The sequence below is a fragment of the Ailuropoda melanoleuca genome, chromosome X (assembly GCF_002007445.2).
Source record: "Ailuropoda melanoleuca isolate Jingjing chromosome X, ASM200744v2, whole genome shotgun sequence".
Classification (NCBI taxonomy): domain Eukaryota; kingdom Metazoa; phylum Chordata; class Mammalia; order Carnivora; family Ursidae; genus Ailuropoda; species Ailuropoda melanoleuca.
In genome coordinates, this window is record NC_048238.1 from 86,890,173 (window position 1) to 86,911,157 (window position 20,985).

Genomic DNA, 20,985 nt, shown 5'->3' on the forward strand with positions numbered 1-20,985 from the left:
CTGCTCTAAGAAACAAGCTTCGTGTGTCTGGGGGGACAAGGCTTTATAAACCATCCCCCATCTCTCCCTAAAATTGTCTTGGCTTTAGTTCTATCCAGGGATTTAGACATCCAGGGTCCATATTTTTCAAGCTGAAAATCAGCACGCTATGTGTGCTCTGGGGAACACTGGAACAGAATGTTTCAGTGGACCCATCCTGAACCCCTTGACTGGAAGGAGAGTTGTACGACCGGTGCCATACCTTGCAAGGCATAGCGGGAAGTAAGGGATGACGATGGGAGATATGCAGTTAAACTTTGATTAAGTAAATAAATGGTTGAGTGATCTTACGATTTATAGAATCTCGATAGAGAAAAGCAGCTTTGTTGTCTTCAAAACTATATAGGGACTAGAATAACCACTGTGATGCTAGGAAAACATTTAGGGAACCTGTTTTCCTAAATTCAAAAAGTGGCTTGCAATTAAAATTAGTTGTGCTTCTTTTCATGTGGGTGCTTTCAAAGGACCTAAAAAGAGTTTGTTCTCTTAAGAAATTCAAACGCGTCCTTCCTTCCTATCACTAGCAATCCTGTTTTCCATCTCCTGCATTTGCTTAGCAAGTCTCGTATTCAAAGACAGTAAAAAGTTATACTTTAGAACAGCCCACTTCCAAATGGCCTCAGCTTCCTGTTTGGTGGTCCTTAGATGAATGAGGTGATACCATGTTTCCCATATGTATAAATGAGATCCTCAGTTTTGTGTGTATTTCTTCTTCCGTGTATGTCTACAATCCTCCTCTCCTATGCCACCGTCTCTTAACCACTTCTCTTCCACACCCAGAATTCTTTGACATTCTTGGGCCTTGGGTCACGGATGTGAATCTGCATCTATCTGCCTTTTACCTGCAACAAGATGGACCTTTTATTGGCAGAAGCCATCCCTAAAGGTAGACATTTTGGATGCCCAGGGTTAAGATGGATCCCAATGACTCTTTATTGACACTGTTATGTGTGTAGGCAAGAATCATTACAGATCGATGGCACTTCCTGGGTCTTAGAAGAAGTTCCTGTGAATCATCGAGACTGGTTTGGGATCAAGGAGTAGGGTGAGTATATTATGCTCTTCGTTGGTTTGCATGTCTCTGTGCTGATGCTGCCTCCTGGAAGTATGAAGAACCTGACAGTTCTCTTTCCTGGTAGTGACTAAATTTGCTCCTTGAACTTTACTCAGGTCTTCTTCCCAAGAGCAAACCCTCACTTTCTCTCAAGTGGCTGCTTCAAGCAAGGGACCTTTTTGCCTTGAGAACTGAACCAGTCCAGTGACTGCCAAAACCATTGATTTTTGCCAGATGGTGTTAAAGAATAAATTCTACCACCGGAAAAAAAATTGTAATCCAGAAAAAAATTTGTTTTAATTAATCCATTCTAGCGATTTTTTTTTTGTGGAAATTGACTGCGTGGCCTTAACATGGTTTCTATGATTAAGACATGATGATTTGCCTTTGGTGTTATCCTGATAAGTTGAATGTGTTTCTCATTGACAAATAATGACTAAATGTTCAACACCAGAGCTACAGAAAGAGAAGCAGGAGTGCAAAGCCTGCAGGTAAGAACGCTGGTATACAATTAACAAGAGGAGAGACGGCTGCAGGGGCAGAGCGAAACGGTGTGTGTCTATACCCTTTCTGCCCCACTAAGACCAAATCATTTGGTTTCCTTTCATTTGGAGAGAAGGTTACAGAACCACACTCTCCGAAAGGCAAGACAGCCATGGAAAAGAGACATGAAAGATTTGAAATGATCGAAATACATGCAATGAGGGTGGGAGTTGAAGTTGGTGGAGAAGGGTGGGGGCAAATTTATGGAGAACGATTGAAATCCATTCTCTTTTGACTTTCTAGAGAGCGGTACAGCATTTGGCCCTTGGCACGTGAGGCAAATCCCCATTGGTCACAGCTGGCAAAAGTGTGTTCCAAGCACCAAATTCACCATAAAGCTTAATTTCATCTGGCCTTGAAGCAAATATTTCTCAAAATACAAAATGAAGGCAATAGCATACTTTACATTTGAAAGAGAGAGTGATAGAGAGAGACTGTCTCTGCTGATGTGTCCTATGTAGCCTCACTGCTGGAAAGGGCAGTAAGTGGATGCTGGAAGGCGTGCTAGGAGACGGTGGCACGTGCCCTGGCCTGGCAACCAGTAGTCAGCTTGCGGATCTGATAGACGGACCCCATTTGTTGCAATCTAATGGAGTGTAAGCTAAGACTGGTTATTTTTCTATGGGTCGTGCTCAAGAGAGGGCTACTGGGGAGAAAAGAAGATGCTGGCACCCATCAGATTAAACTGTCAGTGAACATTTTGCCTAGAGTCAGGGGCATGAACTCGCCATCTTCAGAAACACACGTCATGTGAGTTTCCGATCTAAAGTGAGATCAGTTTCTGTCTGTCTTCTCCGTCTAGGCTTTTCTTTCTTGGTGCCGGTGGGATGAACTAAAGGAAACACGTTTCTATGTAATAAAGCTCAACCGAATTTGATAGTTTGAGTTTTTAATGGATCTTAAAATGGAGTTTTCAAGTGCATCAACTATGACTCGGGGAAGTATCTGTGGCCACGTTTTAACCAAAACTGGCTTCTCCAGATGCTTAGTCTGCCCTGACCCCCTTCTCTCTGCCAGGGACAAACGGAGTTAAGAAGTCCTCCCAGAAAATTGGGCTGCGTGAGATAGTCCACAACCAGTAATGGTTTTGGATTCCTGTTCTAAAGGGAGAGGTTGGACAAAGGCCCAGTTTGGCAGAAGTCCATCAGTGAAATTCACACTGTGGGGACTCAAGGGGTCTCTCACTTGGAATTTGAGAGATTCTCATCTGGAAATGCACTGGCTTTACTCACATATCCACAAGTGACTCCTGGAGCTGCTTCTCCAGCATAGATGCTCATCGACAGGTTTCAGTCCCTAGCACTGTTAGGCCCTTAGTAAAATGACTCACGGCCTTCAATTCCTCGTGTTATATACATGCATTATTGCATTTGCTCTTTGAACTTGCATGAAATTATGATCTCATTACCAAGGAGTTAAATAGGTTTGAGCTACATTTGTGAACCACGTAGATATAAATTCTCACTCAGAGGGAGCTTCTAGCAGCTAAGCTCTGCGTAACTCTGCAAATCACTGTGGCTGCCCCTGGGGACTGAGGGTTGCCCGGGTGGCCAGAGCCCAGCAATGCCAGCAGTCGTATGGACACGCTCCCAGGTTGTGGAGAAAGCTCAGGCTGATCTAAGGGTAGAAGGATTGAAATGACCTAAACCCTCATTCTCCTAGAATCCTGCACCCAGAAAGCCCTGTGAAAAGATTTGGAGAGAGATTTTTTTTTTAAGCGCTCCAGATTCTAGTGCAGCCTCGGGCATAAGTTGAACTGCCATGAACTCCAAGAGCTAGTGTGTGGAGAGGTCACCTATCCCATGGTAACCGACAGAAAAGAATACAAAGGACCTTAGAGTAAATCCTTTTATCTAGCAAAGAATCTTCTCTTGCTTGGTCATGCATTGGCTTCAACTTAATAAATCAAGACCTACCTGGACAGAGATGTCTCTAGCCGCCTGTCTGCACATGCCTGTGACTTCCTGAGTGACGCTAGGAGGTTTTCGGAAAAGGCTAGGGAAGCAAGTGAGCAATTGGGAAAGGGGACTCGACCCCATGAAAACCTGAAATATCTTCAGTAAAAAAGCCAGTGAAAGAGAAGTTGTCTAGCCTCCCTCCACTAGGCTGAAGACAATTCTAAAAAGTCATTCAAAAGAAAAAAATCACTAGGTACCAAGAAGCAAATGTCAGTAAGTTGGAGTGTGGTTTAGATGAGGCGTGGGGTGAGGGGCGGGCTGCCAGCTTAGGCCGTGACTGCGACCAGCTTGCACTGTCACCATCCAGAGCTGCTGTCGGAGCGGCTTCCTCACTGACCATGCAAATACATCACCCTTCCTCATATACTACTTCTCCTTCCCTGTGATCTCCTTGTCTTTCGCGGTGACCCACGCACTTACACCTATAGCTACCCCTCCTGAGGGTGCCACTGAAGGGCTTCGGGCATCATTAATTAAACAGGCATTTGCTCTTTAGGTGTCCCTGCTCAGAAAGGAGAAGTGAAGCCATTCAGAGCAGAATCTATTCCATAGTCTCTTGGGCAGATAAATCATACTGCCCCCAGGATCCTGTGTTTTTCAGGCTCAGAGACATGGCCACAGTACAGATTTTTATATTAACCCTTCCAGGATCACCATTGGGAGGAATCAGCGTGGTCATTAATTCACTAGGCCATTTTATCTTCTTTCCCACTCTGGGGAAACTCAGCACCCTCGCAGCCTCTCCCCACACTTCTCTGTTCTTTGCTCATGGCTCCAGACTACCTATTTTGGGGTATTTCCTGAATTCAAAATTGAAAAACAAATTTGACTCTTCTTTTGAAATATATAAAAAATTTTAGTTAGTTTTTTTTTTTTTAAGTAAACAGTTTCTACTTTCACAGTAAAGAAAACGGTCTTCTTTATCCTGAAACTGTTTCCCTGTGTAACGCTAGCCATCACTAAGATAACACTGACCTGGCTGGCACCTGCCAGGAATGAGCTGGAAACCTGGACACCCGCCACCCAGGGCTGGATGCCTTGGATTCGTGAGCACCGTCCTTTGTAGCTGAGGTCCTGCCAGGCGTGGATGGCCGAGATAAGCAAAAATCTGTATCAGCCAGTTCTGGGTTTGTTTTTTTTTTCCCAAAGTAGAACTCATTTTCAAAGCATTATGAATTACATTACTACCTCTACTTAAAAAAAAATCGATGCCACTCCAGGACTTTTCCCCACACTCAGGAAAGTTTCGCATGCTTTCAAATGACGCTAGTTCACCTCGGCCCTTAACCCTTGCCATCCGCTCACCAGTCCACACGCATTTCTATGACTTCAGGAGCAGCGGACGGATCTCTTCTTAGGGGGAGCTTTACCCTCTTCCTCCCTGAACAGTTTTGAAACAGAATGGAACAGAGAGTTGGGATTTGTAAATAGTTACTCTGGCCCATCTCCCATTCCCCCAAGACGCTTTGTATTTTAACAAGGACTGTTGCTCACACTTAAAGGTGTGCGATTCTCAGGATGGAATTTCAGGTCCCCGGGAGGAAAATATTCTCGGACCGGGGACACTCCCAGACCCCCTGAAATTACCTCACATAACTCTCCTGTTCTCTGCCTAGGCCTCTGGGCCTCCAGGCCCTTGCCCTTGTCTTGGGAGGGCTGTACTCAGAGCCCTCCCAAGCCTGGCAGAGGGGAGAACGCCTGACTAATTTCCATGACAGGAATCTGACCTAGTTTGTTTAATTCTTTATGTTCTCTACCGAGGTGAGTACAATAAATATTTCTGACTTACAATTCTCTGAGGCACCAGGCAAGGGCCTGCAGTAATTGCTCTGAAGCCTTCCCCTGGGGACACGCCACCGCAGCGCGGTGGAAGGCCCCAGCGGCCAGCGCGCCCTTGCTAGGGGGATAGTTATCCGCCGTACGGTGGTCCCTGAAGACAGACTTCATTATGAACATCCAAGCGCAAGAACAAAAATAAGGAGGACCGCCACCCTTCTGTGTGTTCCATCGGAGAACGCACAGTACAGGGTTGAAGAGATAAGCATTTGCCCTCTGGCCTGCCGCCTCGTTCGCTGTGCAGGCATGAGCAGGTTGCCTAACCGATCTGTGCCTCGGTTTCTTTACTTACAAAGTAGAGACCATAAATCTACCTTCCTAGGGTGATCGTTCAATTTGAGCAATAAGAGGAAGTGTGATAATTTTGTGGAATACCAGGCTGAAAAGCAAGACGCTAAAAGAGAGTTCAACCAGCATTTGTTGAGAGAATAATACTTAAGCCATGGTCCCTGCATTTGAAAAGCCCACAGTCCTGTGTGAGTTACAAGACATGGGTATAAATAATAAGGAGGGGAGAAAATACAGAGGTGGGGAGCATAAATGGCTTCGTGGAGAAAGTGACATTTAAAATGACCAAATGCCCACCTCATTCCTCTTCCTTTAAAATCCCAAACTCTGTGTGTGTGTGTGTGTGTGTGTGTGTGTGTGTGTGTGTGTTGGGGGAGGGTGTCAATACATTCAGTTGATTTGGATTGAGCTGGGCAATACAACCAGTAAGGTACAGTAAGAAAGAAAATCCTGGCGGTTTTTCTCTGCCATCTCAGGAGTGCATCCCCCTCCCCAAACACACACAGCAACAAGCAGTTCTAGGAGATTCAGGCCTTTCAAGTATTTTCTTTTCTTGGCAGCTACCCTAACCTTGTTAAGTGGCATTATCTGTGATTTCTGATTACAGCTTTTATGCTCCTTGGGCTGTGCTGCTGCTTGAAATGTTTGTTTTTCTCCTTCATTTTTATTTAGAAGTTCCCAAACGCACATTGGTTCCCTGCCAGATTTCATAAGCCCTGTGATTTTTTTTTTTCCCAATCAAGACTAAACTTCTAAAAGTATATCATTTGTCAGGTTCCTCTAAATTTCCGGGGGCAACGGATGAGGTCTGGATGCTCTAAGGCAGGGCTTCCCAACCTCGGCCCACTTGACATTGGGGGCTTCGGGGTGGGGGCTGGCCTGTGCACAGTAGGGGGTCTAGCAGCATCCCTGGCCTCTACCCACTAGATGCCTGTACTTTCCCCCCACCCAGTTGTGACAATGAGAAGTGACTCTAAACATTGCCGAACAGCCCCTGGAGGCCAAGAGGACCCCTGATTGAGAACCACTGCACTAAGGTAACCTCCACAGTAACCACGGAGGCCACAGACGTGGAGAGCAGTGACCAGCCTTTCTGTGGAGGCCACTGGATGGCCTCAGGCAGGGACCGGCCATTTGTCAGAAATAGGATTCTAAAGTGCTGACATACTGAGCCTGGGTTTGGGCAACAGTGGATGGTGGTGACCTAGAACAGGCCCGGCACAGGAAAAGCCTTCCCTGCTCCTGGACCGGGGCTTCTCCAACTTTTCTTTGTCCCAAGACCCCTTTACACACTTAAAAATTATAGGGAACTCCCAAATGATTTTGTTTATGTGTGTTGTATCTACTAATATTTGCCTTACCGGAAACTAAAATGGAGTTTTAAAAGCATGTTTTCATTAATTTATTTTAAAAATAATAAACTCAACATATGTTAACATAAATAGCATACTTTTTATGAAAACTAACTACAGTGTTCCAAAACAAAATTAGTAAGGAGTGACACTGTCCTATGAGTTTGCAAATCTCTTTAATATCTGGCTTCATAGAAGAGAATAGGATTCTCGTTTCTGCTTTTTCCTTCAACCTATTGCGAGATCACGTGTTGTGAAGCCTCCAGGAAACTCCACTGTGCAGCAGGAGGCAATAAGAGTGAGAAGGGAAAGGAAGGTCTTCGTATTATTAGAAAAATAGGTTTGATCATGGGGCTCCTCTGGGGGTTCCTGGACCACACTTTGATAATTATTGCTCTAAACTAACATGTAACACTCTTATCAACCTAGCTCAATTAATGGTTGACAACCTTCTTCAAAACCCGGGCTTTCTAGGGAGAGATCTCTATTTGGACCATAGTGGGAGTGCCTTTCATCAGACTGCTCTGTTCTGGAGATGCACTAAGAGTCGCTGTCCTAAGGAAATTGAATGAAGTCATCTGAAGAACATAGGACCTTGAGGGAGGACAGGGACCAGTAAGGGCTTCGTCAGAGAGCAGCGAGAGGACACTGCACCCTTTGCAATAAGAAAGGGGGAAGCACAGAAAGGAGAAAGAAAATGCTTTGTACTTTTTGCTGGGGTCCTGATGGAATCGGGCACCCAGGTGCCGTTGGGAAGCAGCCCCCCACCATCGGGGCCTGGGTGCCAGCGTCTGCCTTAAGGCACAGCGCTGGGGGCGGGGGGTGGTTATAAAATGAAACTAATAAGGGGAAAGGAGAGACAGAAGGGGACCAGACAGCGGGAAGCAGATGAGAAGGCACTTCCAACACTGATCTCAGGGCCATAGATGGCCTGTCTGTCCTTTAAAAATCTTAGACTTGGGGTGCCTGACTGGCTCAGTCAGCAGAGCACACAACTCTGGATCTCAGGGTTGTAAGCTCAAGGTTCAAGCCCCACGTTGGGCATATAAATTACTCAAAAAGAAAATCTTTAAAAATAAATCCATAAGTGAAACTGAAAGTCTAAGCCTGAACTTTCACTGCCAATAATATCTGAAAGAGGCTCCAAGTTTTGAGTATCTGTTGTTGCCCTGCATCCCAAGCCAATCCTGTTGGCATTTGAGAAGGCTAAGTTTCTGAGCAATGATTGAAGGAACTGGTTTAAAGTATAAAAGGACCTCAATTTCCTGGTGAGATACAAAACTCAGATAATTCTGGCTGCCAAGCCCGGCGCCAACCGAGAAAGTGTTACCTCCCTGACACTGAAGGTTTATAGTTTTTCAAATCTCAAGTACTCTGAAATTGCATATTGTTTTTAAATGATGATACATTTCTCAGAATATCGCAAGATGAAATGGTCCCTCTGCTCTCAACGGCAAAGGGGGAGAGAAAGGAAATAGGCTTTGGGGACTTGGTCTGATAGAGGCCACATCTCTGGGACTACAGGAAGTCTTCTCGATGACTGGATATGTTGGTGGGTCCAACTTACCCCAAATAAGCTAAGCAATTCGATCTCATGTTCATAGTAACAGAAAGGTGGGAATTCACATGTGTTCAGCATCACATGCGCTAGTATTCACAATATCGTTCATGTGCCTCTGAACCCGCAGTGGTTTATCGCCTCGTCATAGAATTATGCCACCCTCTAAATATAATGCATTTTTTATCTGAAGTTATGAGAGATACTTTACTTAAAATCCATTAGCTCGAGAAAGACGACAGGGTAAAGGTCACTATTCCTATTTTTATAGCTGAAGAAATTTCTTAGGGAGGAACTCCTAACCTGGGACCAGTAGGGTTTCCCGTGTCTGCCCAGTGGCTCGGACCGCAGGCCCGATGCTTTAAGAGGCGGAGGGCTAGGGAGCAATGGCCTGGCCTCCCGGGGCTGTAGGAGTCTGGACGTCTTATCTTAGGAGAACAGCTTACCTAAACTGCTTCTGTGCCTTACTACCCACTGTGGCAGAATCCGTTTGCCATTTTAGATCATGCCATATTAATAATCCATTTTTAAACAATCTGGTTCACCCTCTGGTCATCTGAGTTGACCGCCGACATCCGGCCACACCAGAGAGACAGCCGGTCAGTAACAGAAACGAGCCCCACGCCGGTTCTCTCGTTGTTGAAACCCCTCTCAGCCGCAACTCAGAGGTCCGCGTTCTACCCTCAATCCTAAGATCAGGACGTGCGTAAGAATTCAGTTTCTGGAATGAAGACAGGTCTGTAGGACAGTGCTTTCTGAGATCAGTTTCATCGGGGCAACAGATTTGCGTGATAAAGGACGACTAATCAGAAGGCACGTTGTGCACGTAGAATCTACTTTCTCTTCTGTTCCGATTCATCCTTTTGTCTTGTTCCCGGTCCGGAGCCGCTTCCCCGTCTGGCCCCGCCCCTCCCCCTCCTCCGTAGAGTTTGCTGTCTGTCTGGAAGTACAACAAGACACCCGGTTAGATCAAACCTAACACACTTCCGCCCCAAAGCTACCGCGAGCTGCCGCAGGACGATTGTCACTTGAGGGGAGCCCCCTCCCCACCACACATAGCCTATCCGAGGAGTGCCTGTTTTTCTATCCTCATTATTTAACAGTGTGTGCCGATTACTCAAAGCGATATGGGCAGGCCCTGGTAAATATAGCGTTGCTGTAGTGTTAACTTTTTAAGGTAATGCTCAGGTTGCCTGCAGTGTTCTAAAATTACTCTGTGGCCAGGGCCCCCTGCTTTATCGCTTTCTATAGTTTTAAAGTAGTTTGAAGCTTGAATAACATAAAATAACATAATATAATGTTATTTATGTTATTTCCCACGTGAAGAACGCCTGTAAACCTTGCAGTATTGAAACTCAGTGAACAAGGCATCTTAGACAAGCTGAAAAACAAATGGTGGTACGATAAGGGGGAATGCGGAGCCAAGGACTCCGGGAGTAAGGTCAGTCGCTGATTAGCAATCACATTTTGAACCACTGTTGATTTTCTACCCCAAAACCGCTTTCCTTCCCAACACACCCCCCCACACAGTGGGACCCCTTTATAACACCAGCGCTAAAGGCACGAGGCGGGCGGCACCCGCCCTGGGCGGAGACCTGCCGCAGGGCATCAACCGTTGACCTTGACCAGACCGAGCTAGTGTTGACAGAGGAACGCAATCCGGCCCACCGCGCTTCCAAAGCTGTGAAAAGACTGAGCTGTGTTATAAGGGGGTTTTACTGTATTTCACATTTCGAAAGTTCAAAGAGAAAACCTAACAACAACCACAACCAAAAAAAAAAAAAAAAGATCCAGTTGTGACAGTACTTTCTCTTAACCTCTTACAGTGTCAGAGACTTTGTAGTTGTAAATACCTTTGGTTATTGCTACATTATGTTGATCCCCTGTGAAAACAAAGAAATAAATAACAAAGACTGGTCTCTGTAAGCAGAACGATTAGCTTTCTCCCAGCTGCTGTCGTATTGAGTTCAGCATCTATTTGGATTTCGAATTTTAAGTCTGTCACACTTCTCTCTTGCAAAGGTGTCATTTGAATCTCTGTACGTAGTCTTTTTGAAATTTAGTCGCATGCTCCTTAAGAGTATACATTGTCAGGATAACATCACATTGATAAGCATGAAACACTCTTCCCCGCCTCCTTCCTGCCCCTCTTTGCTCCCCTAAGAAAGTTCTTTTTAGTTTCAATTTTTGCCTTGCCTTTTTTTGAACTAATATTGTGGTATCAGTTAATTCATCTCATGAAATGCCACTCATTTCCCCTGTGCAGTGAACCATTTTGCTACTGGTTTTCCACATCCCACGACAGGGAATCCTGTGAAACTTAAATACGTGGAACTGGAAACTGTTCTTGTTGCTACTACCTAAAGCAGGTTACATCCAAGGACACTTTCCCCCCCATCAAATACCGCCTCCACAGAGCAATGGCACGGCAGAGGGAGGGCTGCCACAACTGGTCCATCTAGTGGACCGTGGAGCGTCCCTGCAGAGAGCCTGGCCAGCCTCCTTAAGGAAATGATCCATTGTTTCATAAGCGACAGAGACTCCCATTTCTCTAGTTACCTGTCATTCGCCCTAGAAGAGTGACTATTTGCAAGGTTGTTGGAGACAGGAGGCTCGCACATACCCCCCTCCCCAACCATGCAATGCAATTCCAATTGGCCTTTTTATTCAAGTAAACGAGTATACCGCTGGCTCCTATCCCAATACAATCAGGACCTGGCCCTATCATCTCCCCATTTAATCCTTTCAATGATATCAGGACTGGCTGAGCCACAGCGCTGAGGGTCCGCTGTGGCTGTGTTACCATGTCAATGAGATAGTCAATTCACTGACGGAACAATTTGGGTATTCCATTCAATGGCATTCAGCAGCAAAATGGTTACATTCCCTCTAAAAAGACTACAAAATGCTATTTTATTTTATTTTTTTTTTTCAAAGAAAGGCTCCGGGCACCTGGTGTGTCCTACCTCAAGGTAGGGCTCAAGACACCAACTTTTTTCTTTCCATTGTTCAGCAGTTCAGTTTTTGCTTTTTCATACAGGCAGATAGTCAGATTTGCACAGTTCGACCTGAAAGTCACTGACCAGCTTCCTCAATTCCCCCCCCCATTTTAAATAGAAAACAGAGAAGCGTAGTATTTTTTTAAAATTATTCACTGCATTCCCTGGAATAAAGCTAAAAATGAGCTGGATTTTTTTTTTTTAATCATCAGCCTCCTAGAAAAGCTTTCTGATTTGTATGGAGCCAATTCAGGACCCAGTGGGTCCTCCTGACAGTTTTCCTTAAACTCTCAGAAGATGGAAGGGAGCCAGTTCTTTGTGCTGTGCCCTTGTGCCAGTGGCACAAAGACTTGCTGCCCTGAGGATGCGAATTCAGCAACAAGTCCCAAAGGGAGCGCTCTCTCAGCCACCAGGGGAAAGGGGAGAGTTAATCCCTTTTAAACAAACCCTCACTAAGTAAGTCCCCAGATAAGAATATCAGGAACTTCTAATATTCTCACCTGGTATCTTACAGACTAGTTGTTGACAAGTTTGTCCCAGGGAGAACAAGGGAGAAAGGGGTGTTGCGGGCCAGAGAGGGGAAAGAGTGCTTCAAGTTCCCAAATGAAAAGAGTGTTACATTTCTAGAGATTATGTCACAGCTCAACTCTGGCAAATGGCGCTTTGAGGCTCGCAGAGGAATGAATTGTGCTTGTGTTTACACTTCTGCTCCCCGTGGCCTAGCACTGTTTTATTTCCTCGTTGACACCATTTTGAGGTACCAAAGGAATTAAGGAGTCAAAGTCAATGAACAGTTAGGTGTGGACCACAACTGTTGGCAGAAGCACAATCCACCATCTCACCGGCCATTGTGAAACATCAGCCAGTTGCCAGAGTCGAGTCATAACACTTACTTACATCAATGTTTAGTTATTTTACAACTTAGAACTATCCTATATTGTTGTCATGTATTATGATGTCCCATTGCTTGTGTTTTCCCCAAGAACTAATCGCGTTGTTCATTTCTCTTAGGACAAGACGAGCGCTCTCAGCCTGAGCAATGTGGCAGGCGTTTTCTATATACTTGTCGGAGGTCTGGGGCTGGCTATGATGGTGGCTTTGATAGAATTCTGTTACAAATCACGGGCAGAGTCCAAACGCATGAAACTCACAAAGAACACCCAAAACTTTAAGCCTGCTCCTGCCACCAACACTCAAAATTATGCTACATACAGAGAAGGCTACAACGTGTATGGAACAGAGAGTGTTAAGATCTAGGGGTACGGTCAAGGTCTAGTAAACTAATCAGCCTTACCTTACTGTATGTTAGTCTCTCTCTCTTTTCCTTTCTCTCTCTCTCTTTGTTTTTTCACTTCGGTTTATTGTTTCAAGTATTGTCTATTTGCAACCATTTGATTCTTTGAGAACAATGGTTGCGCTTTCTTGTCGGGCAGCGCTGCTTTTCTAATAGCACCCTCGTAATTGTACTGTGGTGTGACCCAAAAGGAGAAGAAATTCTCTAGAGCAGCGCTGTTCAATGGGAATGTTTGCGAGCCACATATGTGAACCAAATGTGTGATCTGAAGTGACCTAGTCACCACACTTTTAAAAGTAACACAAGTGAAATTAATTTAATGCTACATTTTCTTTAACTTAATATATCCAAGATCTCATTTCAACATGTTCTCAATATGAAAAGTGAATGAGATAGTTTACGTTATTGTCTACATGCTACGTCTTAGAAATCTGGGGTGTATTTTATACTTTTGCTACATCTCAACTTGTACTAGCCACCTGTCGAGTGTTCAGTGGTCGCACGTGGCTGCCATATTGGACAGTGCAGTTCTAGAGAAAGCAGCGGCTCTGGAACCGATGGTAGAGTGAGGAATGAGAGTGGGGCACTGCTGCCTGGACAAATGCGGTGCTTCTGTAAGGGCGCAGTGGTTCTCGTAAGCCTAAGCCCAAGACCATTTCTTTAATCTTTGAGTTCCTTTGTTACCCCTTTCTTGGAACTGATATTCAGGTAAGTGTCTCCCATAGAACAGTCTGGGCTCCCTGCTGTTGGCTGCCCCAAATCCATACTTAGATGAACCTAACTGATGCCACCTTGACTCCAGCAGCTACGGCCACCCCCACCCCTACCCCAACCAATAGCTCAGACGTGTTCAAAGGCAAGCTTGCAGTGGGCTAATCTGTCTGTTCTGGAAGTGTGTCAAAGAATATAGTCTTGTTACGTTCAAGTGCATCTGTCATCGCTAACACCTATCCGAAGGGGAACAGAACAACTAGCAACTTCACAGCCCCCATTCTAGGTGGGAGATGTTTTACCTCCTGAGTCAAAGTCAATACAAATTCCTTGAATGCACTCGAGTTTCTACAAATGCAGTATTTGCATTTTGATCTCCTTGTAGTTCACATTGTGGAACTAAATCTGGCCCCCTTTTAAATAATATTTAAAATGCACATAAATCATGTGTCTTCACCATGGGAAGTATTACCTTGTTTGGTGAAGTTGCTGGTTGTTCTCTCCTGCTGCAGACCGCAACCCTTTGCCACAACATGAACTAACCCTTCACTGAGCGTTCCCATTGCATTGCTGAATGTACAATACATAGTTCCATCTGTAATTAGCACTGCTGGCATGCAAGCATTTCTCGTGCCAGTGTGCTTACGATATTTTACTCTCGAGTAGGTTATACACGCCCATTACAATTCGGGGCACACGATTTGCTTTTTCAGAACATAGAACATGGGTGATTTCAGCTTACCTTAATTATCCCAAATTCTGAAATACTGGCATCCAAAAAAAGAATACATCTGAAATTGGCTTAACAGTTTTCCAAGTGCTCTCACATCTATTGCCTCATTTGAGGTAATGGGTCGCAAAGTGTTTTCCCTTTCAGGTAGCTAAGACCCAGTCACGCCCAGTGACTTGCTCAAGGCAACACAACTAGGCAGTGGGACTAGAACCCAGCCCTCCTTCCTCCTGGAGCTGGATTCTCTCTGCTAAACCATTCTGCCTCTAACCATCCATGGCCTGGTGGCCTCCAGGAACCCTGAAATCCCTACGGGATCCCGTCAAACGGAAAGCAGATCCTAAGTCTATGTCCTACTTGTTTACCAAAAAAGGCCTATGCCTCACTTCTGACGTACAGCCCGTGAGGCTGTATAGTCACACTCTCCTGCTTTCCCCCAAAAGCATCTTTCTGAGACAGGTATCAGGACCCAGGGTCACACAGCCTCCGGACCCTCTTTACCATCAGCCATCCCATCCGGGAATCTACGTCTCTACTCCTCCACTACTATAGCCTCAGTCTCTCGTTAAAACCCCAGCGCAGTGCTTCTCAAACGGCAGTGGACGTTGCGAATCACGCGGGAACTTACAAAAATGCAGTTCAGGTTCAGCAGGTCTGGGATGCCACCAGGGACTCTTCATTTCTCACAGCCTTCCAGGCCGTGTTGCTGCGGCGGGTCCGGGCAGTAGTAAGATTCTAGAGAAAATGATCTCACGGCATGTAACTTAAGGGAGGAAAGGAAAGATGGAGGGACAGAGGGAGGGAATGAGAGAGGGAAGGGCAGAGGGGGAAGGACAGAAAGAGAAAGAGAGAGAAAGAGAGGAGGGGAAAGAAAGAAAAAAGCTGGGATCAGCAAGCCTCGGGGCCGAATGTTGCAGGCCTCGGATGCAAATGAAGTCACCACAGCTCCTGGCTCCCTGGCTTTCCTTTACTCATCGTGGTTGATCCATTTTGTGAGGCGAAATTCAGGCTAAATGAGGCAACAATCACATTTTAATAGACATCAGTGCCGATGTGGTTACGGCCCAGTTCGCTAGCAGTTTGGCAACTAGCCTGGGATGAAAAGAAAAGCTGGGGAAAGCCTCGGCAAACAAATCTGTCCTCTGAGTCCATGTGAAGTCTCCAGACAAGAAGGAAAAGCCTCAGAGGATGCCAGAAAAATCGTTCCGTGTATCAGGCCAAGAGGCACAAAGCAAGCTGAGCAGGAAACAGAACCCACCCTGCTGTTCTCAGCCAGTTTGGTCACGTAAGGCTGGTTAAGTGAAGGGTGAGCCCTTTATCCATTCATCTTTTAATTGCCACAAAGTTCTGGAAGATCTCCTAATGACTTCTCATTTGTTACCTAGTTATTAGGCTTCCAGCTCTCTGAATTGGCCTAGATCTGTCATGGCCTATGCAGGGGCACAGAGATCAAGAGGCACCCTGAGATTTTACTTTTATTGCTAATTATCAGAGCCAGTCTTAGGAGTTTGGGGTACCAGTAATTCTTCAGCAAAACTGACCCCAGGGCAAACACCTGCAAATATATGGTCCAAGTGAAACCTGGTTAATAAAGAGCATCCTTGAGAGAAGAGGGAGTCATCTCTCCTGCTGTGTGGGTGCGATTAGTCAGGACTATCGGCCTTGCGGAAACATGTGCCTCAGTCTCAGGTCCAGCACCCGCTAGGGAGCAGCCAGCCTCCCGACCACCTGCTGCCTCTCTGGGCTACTGCCCAGCTACGGGAATGGTGGCTCCCAAGCATGCCTCAGCAGGTGACCGACTGCCGAGTGTTCCAGGTTCACTGCGCCTAGGGGTGGCTCTGCTAACTGTCTTGAGAAATTCTTCCCAACTTCCCCATTGCCATCAAGAACAACTTCTAGCTTCTTTGGTTTCTTCAACAGTATTGTTGAAATGCTTCTCATTTTCGAGACCTCAAGATGCCTGAGGTGAAGGGAAAAGATTTCCATTTTTCCTCTAAGACAGTTCCGTTTTGTCTTCCCAGAAAACGTGACCTTGGCTCATGCGGCCCATTTTCAAAATGATCAATGTTGCTTCTGCAGCCCATGCATCGACATTCTTGCTGGGGAAATTGTTGGCTCAGGAGAGAAACAAGGGTTCCCTTGGTATAGAGGGAGAGGACGGAAGAGAGGGGTATGAGCTGGAAGAGGGGGCAGGAAAGTGCGCTGCGGGCTTCAGCGCCAGGGGCAAATGAAGGCCTGGACTACGCAGCCGCAGCACCCCAGCCAGGCCTCTAACATCCCAGCAAAGACCCTATGGATGCCAAGCCCCTCCATGGGTACCACCGTTCGGACCTCTTTCTGGAATGTGCTTCCCCTTTAAAGCCCATGTGCTACTTTCAGATTAGAGAAGGAACCTCAGTTAACCTATTGCAAAGCATTTGCATCGGGCGAGAGAATTTAAGCAGACTTGTTGCCTAAAGCCAGTCAAACCGGGTGCAGCCCCAGATATGCCAGTTTGGGAAAATATTCACGGTTCACATGCAAGATAGGCTGAGCCGTAAGAAATGTGGCAATTCCTAAGAGAAAGCCCGTTCACATGAAAGTTTCCCCCTTGCCTTTGCAGATCCCATCCCACTGGCGGCATGTGATGAGAGGAATCACCGAAAACGTGGCTGCTTCAAGGATCCGGAGCCAGATTTCACTCTCCTTGGTGTCGGGCGTGACACGAATATTGCTGATGGTGCAATGACCTTTCAATAGGAAAAACTGATGTTTTTTTCCTTCAGTGCCTTATGGAACACTCTGAGACTCGCGACAATGCAAACCATCATTGAAATCTTTTTGCTTTGCTTGAGAAAAAATTAAAGTAAAACCAACAAAAAAAATAGACATGCAAGATTCCAATATGCGAAAACAAATCTTATTTAAAAAAAGTCAATTCAACAGAAGCCATTCTTTGATACCACTGCTCAATATACAAACACCACGTTCTTTAACACACACACACACACACACACACACACAATTTTAAATTCGAGTTCAGCAAACAGGCCCATCTCAGCTAAAATAATTAATTCCTCCTGATTTAAAAAAGAAAAAAAATCTCTGACTCCCTGTATTTGGGAAGACAGACTGGCATTTCTCCTAGGATCTGCTGACCAGATGTTTTTGGTAGTTCCTGTTGGTGGTAATGTTCTGTGCACCCTCTTTCCTTTCCACGTTGCTGAAATGTGTATATCTTTAGAATGTAAATGCGACACTTAAGAAAATTCAAACACTTTGGAAAAGGGACTAAACCATGACTTCTCTGTGTTCTTGAAATGGTTTTGTGAAAATGCTTTGATAACTTCCCCCTCGGTGAAGGGATTAACAGAGCTTTCGAAATTGACTTTTGTGTGTAGCAAGGGACGGGGCACTATCAGGCAAACCCTCTCGGTGCTTTCCTAAAACGGATCCCGGGGCTCTCCAAGAAGCCTGGAATTGCAGCTCACAGATCTGTTTTTCTTGCTTCAGTGTGCATTTTAAGTCAACATAGCTGAGTATTTCGCATTGAGGTGAGGGAAATGCTGCCTACACTCCCAAATGTGTTTAGAGTATCTTTCTCAGAACAACACTGTGTTTAGCTCTGCTTTCTCCGCTAAGTATGCCTTTCAAGTGTACGCCTCGGAGACAGGACCGCATCGCCAGGCGGGCCAGGGGGCTCAGACCACAGTTCTCAGTCCGATTTGACTCTTGCTAGGTCTGTCTTCCCCGCTGTTGCCCATTACTGCCCGTGGCTCTCCGTCAGACTGCATGTGTCCTTTTCTAGTTTGCAAAGACTAAAATGCATTCCCAAACCTACTGCTAAACCAAGGGCCTCAGCATCACTCCTAGGCCCTTGCTCGGAGGAGTCTCCACTGGCTCTCTCGGAAGATCGCTCCACGGCTCCACGGGCTATCAAGTAACTAATTGCGTACCTGCCGTTGGCATTATCAAAACAGTCAGAGGAAATAGTCTCCGCTCACTAATTACCTCCTATATAATGACGTATGCTTTCTGTAGTTCAGTAGTTTGCTCTCATCGGTGACGTGCATTGGGAAGTTTCCAGACTGTAAAAACTAGGAGCTCGAATTGATTTCCCAAGTGTGACCTTTAGATGCTTAGCCGACTCGCTGCCCATTTGCTCTTGTCTTCAGAAAAGGAAGGAAGAAGTCTCGTTCCAATGAAACGTTTCCAGAAAAGTGTAATATAAACTTTCATTCCAAAAATTGTGTCATCAGCGAATAACTCACCTGTCAAATTTTAAATGGTATTGAACAAACAAAAAGAAAGCTGTTGTGTTTTTGTTCCGTTTTGTTTTCATGAACCTGTGATTTTCAAATTCTGAATGCTATGATGTCCAGAGCAGGAAGCCAGCGCCGTGCAAATGTGACGTTGTAGAAAACGAATCAACCGACCCACACGATGTCTTCACAGGCACTGTATAAAGAGAAATGTACGTTTATTGACTCAAATCAGTTTTTCAGAGGAAACTTCACTGGGAATGAAGAGGCGGGTAAATTGGTTTGTTATTTTTTAAAAACTTGCATGTTAAAAAAAAAAACATTGATTGCTTCAAATTTCTGCTACTAACTTCAAGCTATGGGAGTTTGGCGGTAGTCACTTGAGGATTTTTTTTCCGATTCTTTTCTTTTCGTTGTTAAAGCTGTACTTCAGTGAACAGAAAAATTGCCAAGCAAACTAATGGCCGTAAAAGCGTAAATTGCATGTGTGGGCATAAATTACGGAGCCTCATTGCCATGAGGTATTGTACAAAGTTTTAATACATTTTGTAAATAAAATTGTAAAGAAAGAATTCCATGTCTGTGCTTTGACTGTTTAAAATTTACTCAGATGCGGGTGCCAAGACATTATTGTTCACTAATCTACTCCCCACCAGAAGCTTTGCCAATGATGTCACAGTCACCTTGCTGGTGATTCTCGTAAAGGATGACACTGCCCCCAGCCTACACTCGGATGCAACCACACACAGTCAGGCTCAGAGGCCTTGACCTAAAGAACAGTGTGCCACCTGGACCTGAGGTTAGGTTTGTCGGGATCACCAACAGTGAGATGGGGGCTACAAGCAGCAAGAAGCAGGACTTCATTGAGAGGGAAAGTTTGACTTCAGGGCCTTCCATTCCCATTCTTTGTCTCCTCCACCCTTTGGGACCCTCTCCTCAGAGGCTTTGACCTTAACCTTGGTCTCCCATCCTCCCATCTCCAGCTCTGAGCTCCCAGCAAAGTGCCCAAACTAAGGGTTGATGCTCTTCAGTGCCACTACCAATTGCTTGCCCCATCATCACAAAGTATGTGTCCTGGCGCTCTTAGGTAACTGGCTGTCTGAATTCCTGAGAGTAACTTCACATTCCATTGGGAAAAAAACCTTCTTTCCACCCAGGATCACTGATCTAGAGTGCAAAGTGATGTATTCAGGACTGTACTGATTTTACACTAGTTCTTTTTTTTTAAGATTTTATTTATTTATTTGACAGAGAGAGACAGCCAGCGAGAGAGGGAACACAAGCAGGGGGAGTGGGAGAGGAAGAAGCAGGCTCCTAGCAGAGGAGCCTGATGTGGGGCTCGATCCCGCAACACCGGGATCACGCCCTGAGCCGAAGGCAGACGCCTAACCACTGTGCCACCCAGGCGCCCCGTTCTTTTTTTTTTTTTAAGATTTTTTTTATTTATTTATTTGACAGAGAGAGACAGCCAACGAGAGAGGGAACACAAGCAGGGGGAGTGGGAGAGGAAGAAGCAGGCTCCTAGCAGAGGAGCCTGATGCGGGGCTCGATCCCAGAACGCCAGGATCACGCCCTGAGCCGAAGGCAGACACTTAGCGACTGCGCCACCCAGGCGCCCCTGATTTTACACTAGTTCTGAGAGAGAAAGGAAAGGCCACAGATCTAGTCTGATTTTTGGATTCTGAACACGGAATACAGTTTTATCCAATACATACAGCAAGTATTTATGTATAGGCCGGTTTTATATTCTGATCCCCAAAGAAAACAGGGGATAATGTTAGGAGGGAAGGAAGGGATCACTTGCAGCTGAGCCAGGAAGGAGAAAAGGGCAGTTGAGAAGCTAGAGAGAGAAACGAAGGAAGCTCTCAGGGGTCGCGGAGTTTGGAACAATGAGCACGAGGCGTTGGAGACAGAAGACTGAGTGGGAAAGGAAAGCTCTCAGAAGATTCTCAAGTGTAGGCTGATGTAAACACACTGAGGTTCGATTACTTGGCCTCAGCAGATTACCCCCATCTTCACTGTCCTCAGAAATGGCGATGGGCTGGCCAACCATCGTGCTTTATGACCCTTCAGCTGCTTTCCTTGTCTTCGGTTAGGACACCACAGCAGTCCCACCGGCAGAGAATGGAGTCCCCAGGGAACAGATTCAGTGACCAGATTGGAGTGATGGTTCCCTGGTGGCAGGGGTGCGGGGAGTCTGATAAAATCAGTTCAAGCACCAAACGATGCCCCTGGATCTTTCCAAATAATAGATTTCTATTTTAATGGGAACTTCCAATTGCTTACCCCGAAGGGAAAGTCACTCTCTGGTGCTGTGGCAAGGGTGACAGGGCGCAATTTGGGTTCAGGTGGGGTTTGGGTTTGTTTTATTTTTCCTCCTTG

At 45.7% G+C, this 20,985-nt stretch overlaps 1 protein-coding gene across 7 annotated transcripts in view; it reads left to right on the forward strand.

The window, feature by feature from the left end:
• The window catches only part of GRIA3 (glutamate ionotropic receptor AMPA type subunit 3), a 267,816-nt gene extending 248,641 nt beyond the window's left edge, over positions 1–19,175 (forward strand). For 5 of the 7 annotated variants that reach the window (XM_034649234.1, XM_011234226.3, XM_011234224.3 and 2 more), the window contains 3 exons: positions 9,955–10,069; positions 12,639–12,886; positions 16,965–19,175. In XM_034649234.1, coding sequence (XP_034505125.1) covers positions 9,955–10,069; positions 12,639–12,884 — 361 coding nt within the window. In that variant the 3' untranslated portion in view covers positions 12,885–12,886; positions 16,965–19,175. Of the gene's footprint in view, positions 1–9,954; positions 10,070–12,638; positions 12,887–16,964 lie in introns of those variants that run through there. The other 2 variants (XR_004622357.1, XM_019807524.2) reach the window with 2 other exon arrangements.
• Positions 19,176–20,985: the final 1,810 nt, after the last annotated feature.